Genomic DNA, 15,100 nt, shown 5'->3' on the forward strand with positions numbered 1-15,100 from the left:
CTGCCAATCACGATTATTTTTATAAATGGTTTTAATTTGGGTGAATAAATATGATTTTAGAATAATTTAATTTTATTTTACTGTTTGAAATAAGTGTAAACATAGCGTGCTGTATGTTCTGATAGGTGGAAAGCTATGTTGAACTTCGAGATTGTAACGCGAAAAGAAAGCTATAGCTGATGGGTCTGTATTTGTACATTGTTTTATGTCTTTTAAATGGTTTAATGAGTGGAAATAAACGTAAAATAATCCAATGTGGTTGCAATAAGTAAGTAGAAATAGTTGTTAGTCAACAAGTTGTGGAATTCGTTTACCTGGTTGGGGGAAGAGCGGTGTATCGGAAGGGGGTGGGAAGGCGGGGTGAGCCGGTGACGTCGGGAGGAGGAGGCTTCCCATTGGGTGAGGGGAAACATGGCAGGCGGGAACGTCAATCAATAGTCGTGGAGGGGGTTTCGGTGGACGGGTGGGGAGCGGGGCGAATAGCAGCCCGACGGAGCTGCCTGCCGATCCGTTCAGTGTCCAAGATATCGCTAGGCAGAGCAGACACGTTCTCTGTGTGGTCAAGTGTTGTCGTGAAAGTGTTAAGTGTGTAACGCCAAACTGTACGCCCAAAGGGAAGACGATATGCTTACGATGGAGACGGACCTGAAGGGGGGCCTGCTGGCCCCTCACCACCACGGTCATTCGGTATCCTCATACGGTAGTTTGGGTTCTTTGGTGCACGGTAACGTGATGGGACAACCGCCTCCTCCGCCCCCTCAGTCGCTGCATCAACAGCACCAGCTGGTCCAGCCGCAGCAGCAACACCCTCACCACCAACAGAACAATAATAACAACAATACGAGTAAGAACAGTAACATGGACCGGGTGAAGAGGCCGATGAACGCTTTCATGGTCTGGTCCAGAGGCCAAAGGCGGAAGATGGCCCAAGAAAATCCCAAAATGCACAATTCGGAAATTTCGAAACGGCTGGGTGCGGAGTGGAAGTTGTTGAGCGAATCCGAGAAAAGGCCGTTTATCGACGAGGCGAAAAGGTTGCGCGCCGTCCATATGAAGGAGCACCCGGATTATAAATACCGGCCGAGGAGGAAAACGAAGACGCTATTGAAGAAGGACAAATATCCGTTGACGGCGGGTTCTCTACTGCCGAACAACAGTGTCGAACAGCGAGGACAGTCCAACAACGGAGGAGTACAACAAGTAGTGAACAGGGAAATGTACCAAATGCCCAACGGCTACATGCCGAACGGATACATGATGCCTCACGACCCTTCCGCTTACCAGCAGCATTCGGCGTACGGGAGCCACATGACGCCCGGTTACCCCAGGTACGACATGAGCCAGATGCACCCGGGTTCGGCGTACATGAACGGCGGTTCGTACGGGATGTATGGAACGACCGGGACGGGCGGAGCCTCACCTTACCACTCGAGCATGCAGCAGAACAGCCCCGGAGGGAGCAGCATCAAATCGGAACCCGTATCGCCGTCTTCGGGCGGTATCCACACGCCGACGCCTCAGCCGCCGCTAGTCGGTTCGGGCATCAAGCGGGAATACGTACCGACGGGAGGGACCGGCGACCTGAGACAAATGATCTCTATGTACCTGCCCTCGGATCCCAACAACTCCGTCGACCCTCATCAGCAGAACGCCAGGCTATCTCACCTTCACTCCGGATATCCCACGGGTTCGCCCGATCCGCTGGCGTTATCCCATATGTAGGGACAGGACTGCCGCTTCCAGCAGCAATTCGACTACAATTTGTGATCCATCTCTTTCTGTGCCAACTTGCCTGTAAGCGGCTGTCTCACACTGTGTACATAATAGGGTTAAGTTACCTAGTGATCCACGATCGACAGAGAGATTTTATAACAAACCACTAAAGACCACACTATGTCATCAACACATCATCCAGTTGTTTGTCTGGTAAATATAAATTTAATTCTTTTACGTATTAATTAATTGCGTAAATCGTAAAATAGTTGCTTTTTAGTGGTTTGATATTCAAAAAGAATAATGGACGATGAACATTTACCCGGAAAATAAAATAATATTTCTGTGTGCTCAAGGATTCTAGGTGTTTGTAAATATATCGCGTTAAGTTATAAAATAAAAATATATAGATTAAAGTATATATATATATATATATATATATTATATATATATGTTTAAAACAAAGTAGGCCATATTTCGTTATCTTGTCCGTTGGAAACCGAAAACGAGTGATTTATTTTACAACAAGCTTTAAAACAGTACAAATTTTAATCATATAGAACATGACGTTGGGTAAATTTTTATTTTGTGCGATTACAAATTTTTTCAAATGGTACCTTAAGTGCCGTCACTTGCAATAATGTTACAAATTAAAAAGTAAATTATGTAAAATGAGCATCGTTGGAAGTTCGATCTATTAATAGTTTGTACGTAATTCTTAATAATTGTCATAGTAAAATTTTTTTATATATATATTTTTTAATTTCTCACGTCGTTTAAAATTGTAGTTAACATTTGGCCTGTTGTTGTTTTTCTTTTTTTTTACAACTTGTTAACTGGTTTTGCATTCGGGCTGAAAGTATACGACAAAACATTGATAAATATTTAAAAAAAATCTGTTTATATGTATCAAGTTTATTTTTTATTGTCAATTGTTTTTGAAATTGTATAATTTATAAATATTTGTACGGTAACCTACCTGGGGATAATTGTCCTCGTGATTTTTGTAATTTATTGAATAAACAAAAAAAATATTTAAATACAATTCATTTGTATAGTGTATAATGGCGCTATTTCATTATTTGTTATTAATTTTCATTTTTTTTAAATGTACAAATCAAATTTTCCTATGCTATTTATGTACAGTGAGTGTCATATAGTCATTGGCTATAATTATGTGAATATATTATAAATAAGTTTATAATGTCTGAGTTTTTTCTCATTTCACAAACTTTTCACACTTTATTCTTTATTAACAAGAGATGGTTCAAAAGAAACCAACTAGAGAGTTCTCCCCCTAAAGTGAGTTGAACGACTGGGTAGGAGGGACGCACAATGGGGAAATTATAGAGTTTAGAATAATTTCCAGTCCACCCGGAGTAGTCATTTCGTCAATTTTCAAGCAAAACAATTGTAAACCCGTCATGCCGTAATAATTTTCAAAAGCGTTACAATTATACGGGATTTTGAATGAAGGCACGTCTCGCTATGACAGTTCTATGTTTGTATGTCTAAATCAGGGTATATTTCGGAATTTTTGTTATTGAAAATGTTCCAATTCATTAGAACCGTGTGGCTCCGATCTTTTGAAACGATTTTCCTTTAATATCACCGTTTTATAAATATAATTTTTTTGTTAATTTCCAACTATGATATTTGCGTATTTACTCCACATCCGGATTTTTTTTATAAATTTTATTCCAATATGAACATATTTATTGAGACTTTCAACGAGGCAAAAATTTTGAACTTTTAAATACCTTTTTCAATTTTTACTATTATAACTACTAACACCGGTTTGTTATTTTACAATCTGTTTATACTATTTGTATAATACTAGAACACTATTTTATCTTGAACTTAATAATACGAAAAATAGTTTACAGCTAAAAAATAATAACGCGTCAAAAGGCACATTAGAGGCGTTCAAATGCTTGAATGGTCTTTCCATGTTTAACTACCGTCAAATAAATTTAACAGATAAAAACCAAAAAATTATTTTAATTTGTCTAAGTTTAATTCTAAGCCGAAAAAATATACTTGTTGATATTAATAACCACTATTTACTTTAAATTATATTTTCAGTACTTTAGTTACATTTTGTTTTTAATATTGCATTATTATCAATTCCTATGTCTTTAAAAAGATTTATTTAATATGTTTTAATGTCAATTGCTTCTGGACCAAAATTGTTTATAAGGATCGGTGAATGTTTTTATATATTAAGGCGTGCTTGACAGATTGATTTATCTGAGATCACCTCTGCATACATACCAACATGTACAGAATCGAGTTTTTTTCGGGTTTTGGAAGTCCAGGACTTTATCCGTCCCGCTGTTGAAGTAGGCTCCAGGGGCTGTCGATAGCTAGTCATTTCGACAGCCAGAACATGCAGTTTTTAAATTTAGAAACGCTAACACTTTCACTCATTGTTAAATTCATTCTTTTGCTATTTACATACCATTCGCTTAGGGAGGTGGAGTACTTGATATTCCTCCATCACCAGATTATACTATTATTATTATTCTGCTACCCTGATCGAGGGGGCATTATTCCACTATCGGCCCTCTCATACTACACATGCACGGTAATAAATTCATTTGTGAAAACTATGCACAAAACATGCCCAAAAATTTGGACAGGGGACACAAATACGCCAGCGAGGGCGCTCAAGGACAACTCTCATACCGTTATTTCCTGCACGCTCTCTTTATGGAGCCAACGAGTACACCTTTCTTTATGTGACCTCTTTTTTATTTGAGAAATATCGTCCAGTACCTATATGCTAAAAGCATACGCGGATTTTGGCCCAAAAGTGTCTATGGGATCATGACTGTTTAAATGTTTAAAAACACCGTTTTAAAGAGAAAAAACATAAAATATATAAACATACTACAAATAGGCAAAGAAAAATTAATTGGCGCTAAATCAATATAATAGAGGTTTTGACAATTTATGCTTTTAAGAATGCAAATTAAAAACATGCGAAAATATTTGTGATTTATGAAATAAACCTGTATTATTCAGTTAATGAGGTAACGGTTGAAATACTGAGATGATTTTGTCATCGTTATTTGTTCAATGATTATTCGGAAATCGTGAGATGCGGTCTGGTGTGACGTAGGTTTCAGAAAACATTTTGTTTATCGTGCCAACGTTTCGATCTTTATTGAGATCATCTTCAGGGCTCAAAGTGTTTGTTTTCTGCGTAATTGTGCCATTCTTGCGTGTCATGTTGAGTTATTTGTACAGAATGCCCAATTTACCAGAATATTGTAGAAAAAAATAAACTGTCACAACAAGAACAGGTTAACAAATGCCTATTATCACAGAAATAATACGATATTGTTATAAGTTCATAATATATCGTATCGCTGTTAGACACAGGTATTATTTATGTATCTATATAATGTATTGTGATGGTTTAGGACATAGATGGGTCTGAAGTTGGGTCGTTTCCGATTTTACTGGTCTGCCAGGGGATCATCGTGCTGGACCAGGGAGGATAGTTTTGGTCTGCCTGGCACATTTCGCCATAGTCAGTTGTGGATTTGTTTATTGTCGAATGTAAAAACGAGACCGCGAATTCAAACCAACTAGGGATGCTTGGAAGCGATCAAACTGCAAATCGAATTCTATTTAACAAGTTAATAATTCCCAGCTACTTGATGAGATTTTACATCGGCAAATAATTGAGGGCCATGCTTCGGGTTATACGCCATGGTAAATAAATCCCGGCGCGTATTTTCTCCGGATTTAACCCCCTTCCCACCCGGTGAGTGGTCGTGGGTCCCCTCGAGGGGTGGATTTTCGGGAGGGGAGTAACCCCTCCTATATGGGAACAAGAGGCCTTCATGTTTACCATGTACCCTCCGCCACCTGGTTGACGCCGAGTCCTCCATGTTCCGAAAATCCTAGAAATTACGTCTTCTAAAATGTAGGACTACACCTTTTTAACACCTCTATGGTTTATATTTCAAATATAAAATTATTCAATACACTGTTTAGGAGGTTGATGATATCAGGCCACAATAAAGAAGAGTTTTATTGTGACCGTAATATTGTGATATCATCAACCTCATAAACAGAGTATTAAGCTGAGGTCCACAACATCCCACCGCCATATATCTATTTATTTGTTCGAAAATAGAAGAAATACGGGTCGTAATTAAGTCGTTTAAGCATCAAAAAATCTAATTTAATCCGTTCAGCTCGTTAACGTTAGATTTATATGCAGATCTCTCTGATAATAGCATAAAGAAACAGGTCGTTAAAATCTTTCAACTTACAAGTTCATAAGTGCGTAGAAAACAATTCTTAGCGTCCATACATCCCCTAGTAAAGTCAAACTATTGTAATTTTGAAATTGATTTTTTTTTAGTGTTTTAGTGTTAATAATTTTACACAAATTATTAACACTTTTATGATAATGTCTGTGTTTACAGTGAAAAGTGAGATAAGACAAGAAAAAAAACTTTCGTGATATCGCTTTAAAAGTTTAAACTTTTTCCCGAAATCGAGGTACGGATAAAATTTCTCATGAATATACTTTTCTGATTATCTCAATATTAGTAGGCGTGGTTTTTGTTTCATTTATGTATTTCAATCAATTTGAACAATTATTGGCATAACCCTCTCTTCACTGCAACCATTTGCATATACAGGGTGTTACAGAGTTAAATGTCAATACTGCCATTGTGGATTCACTAAATAAAACGTAGTTAAGTGACAGCAGAACAAGGCTTTTATAACTATATAACCAATAAATGTTTTTATTAAAAATATGTCAATATACGATGTTCTTGGGTTGTCTCCTTGGGTTAACGTTTTTCAATCTTGCAAAGGAGATTTCACTAAGAGAAGTTCTAAAAAAGGTAAAACTGAATATGTCCTTAGAATACTTATAAAATAAGGTAACTTAGTGAAATCCCCGAAAATTTTAATGGAAAAGTGATTGCACAAGCCACGATTGAATATTTAAAAACACAACATGATTTTCCCATTTGTTTTTATTTGAGCAGTGTGCATTAGGAAGCGCGAAGTTTTCAATTGGAATTTTGTTATCTTGTGAAAAATTTAAAGTAGTTTGCGAAATGAAAATCAGATTTGTGCTGCTGGACGCCTCTAAAGTTGAGAAATTACAATTTAATGTGAAAAAATCTGATTTTAAACTAAAATCACAAAAATGTTAATATCTCGCGAAAAAGTCAGATGGATACCTCTAAATATACCTCTTTCTGGTAGCATTGAACTACGTTTTATTTAGCGAATCCATCATGGCAGTGTTGCCATTTAACCTTGCAACACCCTGTATATGTGGTTGCAGTGAAAAGAGGGTTATGTCAATAATTGTTCAAATTGAGTTAAATACATACGTCGAAAAAAAAACACGCCAACTAATATTGAGAGAATCAAAGAAGGATATTCTTAAGAAATGTGTGGTGTTTAGGGCACTCTCAACACGACACATAAGAATGACACATCTACACGGAAAACAAACACTTTGAGCCCTGAAGATGATCTCAATAAAGATTGAAACGTTGGTACGGTAAAGAAAATGTTTTTTTTAAACCTACGTCACACCAGACCGCATCTCACGATCTCCGAATAATCATTCTTAAGAAATTTTATCCGTCACTCGACTTCGGGAAACCCAGTATATATGACAAACAATATATTTTTCAATATTGTTTGCTACATTTAGGTTTATATGAAGTATATAGTTGAAAAAACGAAATAAATCGTCCCGCCTGTGAGTTCTCCTCGTTAAAATTAGGCCAGGGGCTGCCGGCAAACATCTGCCCGCGTGGATACGTTTGTCAAAAGAGGAAAGCTGCCAAATAACGGTCAGCGTAAATTTTATTTTTCCCTTTTCCATATATTTCACTTTAATATCCGTTTATTAATATCAGTTTAAACTTTTTAAAAAATATAATACATTACCTCTTGAAGTTCAGGAGGAAGAGGATTTCCGTTATAAATTGATCATTTCGTCTCTACTTTGGGTCCGCTTAGTCACACTAGTTTATTCAGGTGCGTTTTGGCTTCACGCTATAAGGGACTAAGCGGGTCTAAAGGATAAATGGCAATCGAAAATCTATCATGAATTCTTACAACGACAAATCAAAATATCCAATATTGGACATGTTTGTCTCATTTGGGACGTGTTTCAGTATTGTAAATGGTAAAAATGAACAATTTCTTTTCCGATTATAAACATAAATTTTCTAAATAAATTAAAAGGTTATTTTTTCACCAGATCAGTAAGTTTAGACATAGATGAAAACAATGACACGTATTTTTTAAAATCAGAAGAAAAACTGTGGCATAAGTAAATAATTTTTTATGAATCTAGCAATTAACCATAATTGTTTTGCCCTGTTTTACAGACTACTTACTCCCCCAATATACATAATTACATTTTAAAAATATATATTAAATAAGATAATTATTTGTTTATATAAAGTACTTTTACGTTTTTCACATGTACAATTTACTTGATTTTGCTTACATTTCAAACATTTTTTCTTCCATATTTCGATAGATGATATTTATAGTTGTTCTACTGTAGAAATAAATACACTTAGGCTTACAAAAACAATAAATAAATGGTTAATCATAGATTAATATGTTTTGTATAGAATTCAAATCGAATACTGTCAGGTAAGTAACTTGATTATATTTTCTACATAGTAGAATAGTTATTGGTTTTTAAATCAGGTAACAATATTTCATGAAAATAAATTTTTAAATTAATTATGAACCTAAGGTGGCCAATGTGAATTAAAACTGTATAAAAGATCACATGTGTTAAGTTTATTAAACTATTCTTAAACGATGGTATTTTTGTTTTGTTAGAGCAAGAGAGTTCTACGGTTGAAAATTATAATGAGTAGCGAAAAATTAATTTAATCGTTTGCCTTTCCTTAAACATGACTAAGTACCAAGTTGTAAATTTCTCGTCTATTTCTTTCCTCCTTTCTCAAATCAGATTGCACCTCCTTTGAAGTTCGAGGGGAAGAAGATTTTTAAATCGCCTTAATCCTCTTTTCTTGTCTTTTCCGCCTTCTTTTCAGTTTCACCGCTTATTCGTACATTTTTCCTCTGTTTTATTCAACCAGGGCCCAAGGTAAAGCCAGAAATGTTTCTACCGAGATAAACATACCGGTCTAGAGCTTACTTGTATGTTATTATACAAAATTATGTTCAAAAAAGACCTTTGAATGAATTGACAAAATTAAGACAAAAAATGCTCGGTTTAAGCCATAAATCATGAAACGGTTTATTTTTTCTTTCAGTTTACCTGATAAACTTTCACATTCATTAACATTCAATTTTGATCACTTACGTATCTTTCGTAATATATTTATGTTAAAAATAAATTTAATCAATTATTCCATTAACTTGAACAATGCAATGTTGTGAAACACCCATCTGATCAAAACTCAGAGTGAACGAATGAAGGTGCTTTGAATCTCTGAAGCATAAAATAACACTGAAATAAATTTTAAATATTATTTTTCGAATCATATTGCTTATACGTATTAGGAGAATATTGCATTTTCAAAATATAGTAGAGGATGGTTAGATTTGATAGAATTCGTTTACCTACATTACTTAAAGTCCTCTTCGAGAGTTTTTTTAAGTCAGACATTAGGTCAGATTAATATGACCCTTCATGGGTAATTCTGGCGTCACTATTAATAACCAGACCGACGATTTTTCAATTTTGTTTTCTGATCCTATCTCTGATTGTATACTGTAAGAATTTTAATTTCAATAAAAACGTCCAACCGATAGTAAAATAATGACAGCATGTGCTTTAGTTTAACTGCGAAAAATTGTTATAATTTTTTTTTTAAATGGGCAAAAATAAATATATTGTAATAAACATTATTAAAATAGGAGAACTTCTCGATTATATTGTTTTCATGGGACAAAAATAAATTAAAGAAGACTGAAAAGTTTATTGTACTGCATTTCGACAGGTTCTTTTCAGGTAAACTGCTCTAGGAAGATCACGTTACTTTTGGTACAAGTTTTCATCAAGGTAAGTTAATTTCTTATACATTATAATAACATTTACATAAACAATAAACTTCTGAAAAATTCAGCAGTAATTGTACAACCAGGATACACATCGTAATAAGTAAAAGCGAAAAAGCAGTAAGTACTTCGAAGAATGTCGGTGGGATTTCACATCAACACCCGGTGGATCGGTATTTCTAAAGAACACAATTGTTATGCACTCCCTGTTCGGGCCTTTATACTTTATAAACAGCCTTTTAAACAAAAAAAATTCTTATTTATAGGTAAAACATTACCTTACTCAAAGGTCAAATCGTATTTTTCAAAGAACAGTAAAATGTCAGAAGTCCTTATGTAAAACAATTATGTATTTTTTCACTTGTATATGAATGAATTTGACAACAATTAATTCAAAAATCACAAATTAAAATCGAAAACAGTTTCGGTACGACGACAAGTGTTAAAGTAATTCTTTGCTACTTTGGATCAGCGTGACATGATTGACGTGTGAGAGAACAATTTAACAGCTTTGTTTTACTATGTTCGTTGATATAATGGATCTTCAAGTCGATCGGGGAAAATTATAAAGTTTAGTGGATCGACGAACTGTTTGGAAAAGTTTGATCATTACTCATCATCTCCGGGTCCGCTTATTATCGTTGGTCGGACGCGTTTTACTCCTACTAAATTTTCGACGGAAGTTTGATTCTCGGTCCATTTAGCCTCTAGAAGAAAAAGGTAGCTCTTACATATATTTATAAAAGTTCTTATTAGTTTTTCTGAAAAATATACACAACGTGGCTCCCCTTAACCTTTCTGTACTTGTTTATAAACCATTAAATTTCTTTTATCCAATCTCAACTGTATAAAACTATTATTTAGCTTGCTTCGTTATATTTAATATATGTAAGAACGTTCTATTTTCGGCCCTTAGACAAATATAAAGACAGATCGGCTCAAGTTGTGATTGAATATCGATTTTGGTTCTTTCTATTCAGGTTAATCTTGTACGCCTTATCATCCGTCTGTTGTGATTTATACAATGGGATAATAAATTGTACGCAGTCATTCACAACATAAAACAAATTTGCACGCACCTAATTATTGGTTGTGTGACCACCTGCTTCGCAATTTATCTTTCTGTAAAATTTAATAATGAAAAAAACACAATTTTTAAATTGAAAAAAAATTTAGTAGATATTCAATAGTAGAGATATACTTCATTCTGGTTAATAATTTATTTTCTTTTGTTTTTACATACATGTATAATCTAATAATACTAATTGTATGGGCGTCGGTGGCAGCAACAGTTTAGGCGTTGACATGGCTCTCATCACTGTAAGGTATAGGTCCAGGGTTGGAATCCAGCGGCCCTGCATTAAATCCCGACATACTGCCTTTTTATTTTTTTCAAAAACACCGGCACCCTGAGGGTTGATATGACCTCTGCTGTTGCGAACCTCGTAAAAAAAATTGTTATTTCGAGATCGTGAAATAATTGGGTTTTATTTAGTAGATATTCATTAGTAGAGATATACTTCATTCTGGTTAATGTGTGATGATTAGTGACTGTTAGTCGACGATTATTCGGAGATCGTGAGATGCGGTCTGGTGTGACGTAGGTTTCAGAAAAATATTTTCTTTGTCGTGCCAACATTTCGATCTTTATTGAGATCATCTTCAGGGCCTGAGATGTACAAACATTGTTTAAATTTAACAAATACATGTAGGATGTGGAAAAAAGTAAATTTACACAAGGCAAAAAATATTTTTTTATATTCAATCAAAGTATCACTTTTTCCACATCCTACATGTATTTGTTAAATTTAAACAAAGTTTGTAATTTCTAGGCACTGAAGATGATTTCAATAAAGATCGAAACATTGGCACGATAAAGAAAATGTTTTTCTGAAACCTATATCGCATCCCACGATTTCCGAATAATCATCTGGTTAATAATTTATTTTCTCTTGTTATTTAATTAATAACAATAAGATGGTTATTTCCAAATCTAGCGTTCAGCTAATACTGTGTTGTGCTAATGACATACCGTTTGCTGATCTGGTTTGGACTATTCGTAGGCAGGAAAGGTCCATTTAAAAAAATATATATAAACCATTTATAAATAGCATGTTAAACTCATAGCACATCAGTTGATAACCTAATATTGTCGATTTTTTTTCTCTTTATTACTAAAGTTAGTATACTTGGATGTCATCATCATCATACATAATCTTATAATGATAATGCAAACCCTTCAGGTAGTTCGTTTATCTGGTTTATCTAAATTATTCCGCATTATGTCCTTTTATTAACTTTAATTTGAGATAATTGCTCAACTTAATATTTGCCTTACACTAATCATAACGGAATAACCGGAGCCAAATACTAAAAAATGTTTGTTTATAATATTAGTAATTTAGAACTGGGCAGTAATATATCCGGTTTGGCCTTTTTTTTCTCTAGATCGGAATGGTATTTTTTATTACTGTACGTCGTAAATCATGGTTTTCCACATTTTTTTCATCATGCAATATTAAAAAATTATGATCTGGTAGATATCTAGGGTTAATTTATTACACAATTGTTTTTTCGGGAATAATAAACCACAAGAAATACTGAAGTTTGAAATATCAATTCTATGGAACATTAAACAATACTTAAATTAGAGTGAAGTGGTAGAAATAGTTCATATTTAACACTTGATCCTCAACATTTCAAAAACAAAATGGATAAGATTTGTTATTATTATTTAAGAGGTGAGATTATTATTATTTTTTAGATTTTCTTTGATCAAATGATAATATTTGATGATATTTATTGGATGTGATATATCAAACGTTCATCTTAATCCAATTACGTTTTAGTGGTCAATTGACCAAGTTAATTCTTTCAATTAATAATTCTTTTATGTAAGGTCTTGGTTGAGATAAAAAGTGAAAATGGCAAAAAGAGGGACAATTCGAACGGTTGTAGGTTGAAATGGAGAATTGGTGTCCGAGAGGATCAAAGTAACGATAGCTCGTGGTAGAGCAGCGGCCTATTTAGCCAAAGGTCGTGGGTTCGAATCCCGCTCGTGACACTGACTTTTTTATCTCAACCAAGACCTTACATAAAAAGAATAATTAATTAAAAGTAGTTCGTTCATCTTACTGTTCAAATCATTAGCAATTAAAGAATCCTTTCAGAAAAAATAAAATAAAAAAGAAGACCTTAACAACATGAATTAAAGGTTCAAGCAAGTTATTATTTATTTGTGGATCTTGTGTAAGTACATATATCTGGTTTGTACTCTTCTAAATTTGGCAAAATCTACTCTACATTTGAGTAAAGATTTTTTTTTAAATTTCATAATTGCATCTAACACTTAAATCATATCTAAATAGCATTCTACCATTACACATAATTATTCATAATAAAATTTAATCAATTTTGGTTTGTTAGACAAATGTTGGCTTCTCTCATCATCTTCACGGTACCAAAACGCATGACAAATCGCAAGAGGAAATATCACAACAGAACCTTTTGTTTAACTTTAAGTTAAGGAAGATTACTGAAAAAAAGAGATATAGAATTTTGTTTTGCACGAACATCGACAGATTTCGGGCTTCCGAGTTCCAGGACTAGCACAGCAGGTGGCTGCCGGTGTGATGTAAGTTAAATCGCGTCGTTCTCTCGTGGAAAAAAGTCACCGATTAATAAAGTAAATCATACACGGGATATCCTGAGGTCGCCCAGGGTCCCACGGGGAGAGCACGAAACTTAATTGAACGGTATGCGACGAACCAAGGGTGGTAAGTCTAGCATGACTCTCACTGCCATGTGGTCAATCCAAACAGACCCCAAATTAAATCACACCACCTGATCCGGGTTCCCACAGAAGGGCGGCCAATCTGTTTCCATCCCCACCGCAAAACGGGGAGAAAATACTCGAATCAACTGGTCATTGAATCGGCTTAATGACAGATCATTAACCGATCCACTATTTATACGCGAATCGATAATGCATTTGTGGGGGATAAAGGGCTGTCGGGGTGTTCGAAGGGGTGTTGAAAGTAGGATATAAATCCTGTGATGTGGAAAGACGGTATAGAATTTGTGGCCAAATGGTCCAAATCCTGATAAAATGTAATCAACCTTAACCCACACACATAAAATAAAGTTAATTACAAAACAACATTAGATTTGCGTCAATTATTTCAGTCAGAAATAACCATTAAAATTATGTAATCAAAACAATTTATTCTTTACCACTGCATTATAAAGAATATAAAACAAATAGTTTAAACCAAAAAATAATCAAACATTATTGTTCAATCAACTAATTAAAGTTTTTAGTTGAGATAAAAAAAAGTCAGCGTCACGAGCGGGATTCGAACCCACGACCTTCGGCTTGATATGCCGCTACTCTACTACTCAAGTGATTCTACTACTCTGACTTTTTTATCTCAACTAAAAACCTTAATTAATTGAAAGATATTAATTGGTCAACCGGACCACGAAAACTCGAGAATGGAATTATTGTTCAACTTCAACTGTTTTATTTTTCTTTATTTTCCTTATCTGCTTTAATATTAATAATAACAATAGTGTTTTATTACAGTTAATTTTTTAAACAAACCTTTACAAAATTGACACTTTAGTAGTTTTCGTTCACTTTTGTTCTGTTATCTTCCTTGTAATTTATCAGACGCTTTTCGGCATCTCGCCATCATCAGTACTGTATCCAAGAAATAATGTCAACAATAGATTCACATACTTTGTTGATGAATGTTCGCTATAATCGATTATAATAACATATCGTTTATTTGCTTTAAAAATTATTAATTCTTACACGTGATAAACCCGTTTGACCGTTCACGATCGTTTTTGGTTCTTTCCGCATTTCACCTTGACTAACAAAACTATACGACTAGACATCGCACAGGCAACAATTGAAGATGACGAGGATAGGAGAAATGGTTCCGACAGATCAAAGCAACGATGACCAAAAGACTAAAATTATCGATGATGAACAAATCGCAGGCCACAGGTCACACAGAAAAATCTCATAATTTTGTAAAACACCTAAAATAGAGAGCAGCAAGATTGTTAAATTGGCATATATATTATTATTTTAATACACTACCAATAATTCAAAATCGAGAATACATAAACACATGTTTCAAAACAATATAATTGTGGTACCCAATAGTAAAAGTGCAGTATTTTTTACAGACACAAAATATTTTTTACTTTTTTGTTATTTCTCATCTTATCAAAATAAACATAGGGACAGTTGTTGATTTAAACAAAAATAAATAAATACGTTTAAGGTTGTCTTTATTCTGTTATATAAACAAACAAACAAAATCCCTTA

The 15,100-nt window shown here is 34.3% G+C and overlaps 1 protein-coding gene and 1 long non-coding RNA gene across 2 annotated transcripts in view; both read left to right on the plus strand.

The window, feature by feature from the left end:
• Window positions 1-15,100, plus strand: part of LOC112126680 — a 102,882-nt gene that overhangs the window by 13,991 nt on the left and 73,791 nt on the right. The gene's annotated exons all lie outside the window — the stretch shown is intronic.
• On the plus strand, window positions 482-2,921 carry LOC106665864 (transcription factor Sox-3-like). Its single transcript, XM_014392665.2, has one exon. It carries the CDS (start codon window positions 625-627, stop codon window positions 1,720-1,722), a length of 1,098 nt encoding a protein of 365 aa, XP_014248151.1. The 5' UTR covers window positions 482-624; the 3' UTR covers window positions 1,723-2,921.

The sequence above is a fragment of the Cimex lectularius genome, unplaced genomic scaffold, assembly GCF_000648675.2.
Source record: "Cimex lectularius strain Harlan isolate CLEC.00 unplaced genomic scaffold, Clec_2.1 scaffold54, whole genome shotgun sequence".
In the NCBI taxonomy this organism is placed as follows: Eukaryota; Metazoa; Arthropoda; class Insecta; order Hemiptera; family Cimicidae; genus Cimex; species Cimex lectularius.

Bases quoted from the DNA above. Each gene is read 5' to 3' on its own strand.
- LOC106665864 (XM_014392665.2), top strand. From the start codon at position 625: ATGCTTACGATGGAGACGGACCTGAAGGGGGGCCTGCTGGCCCCTCAC.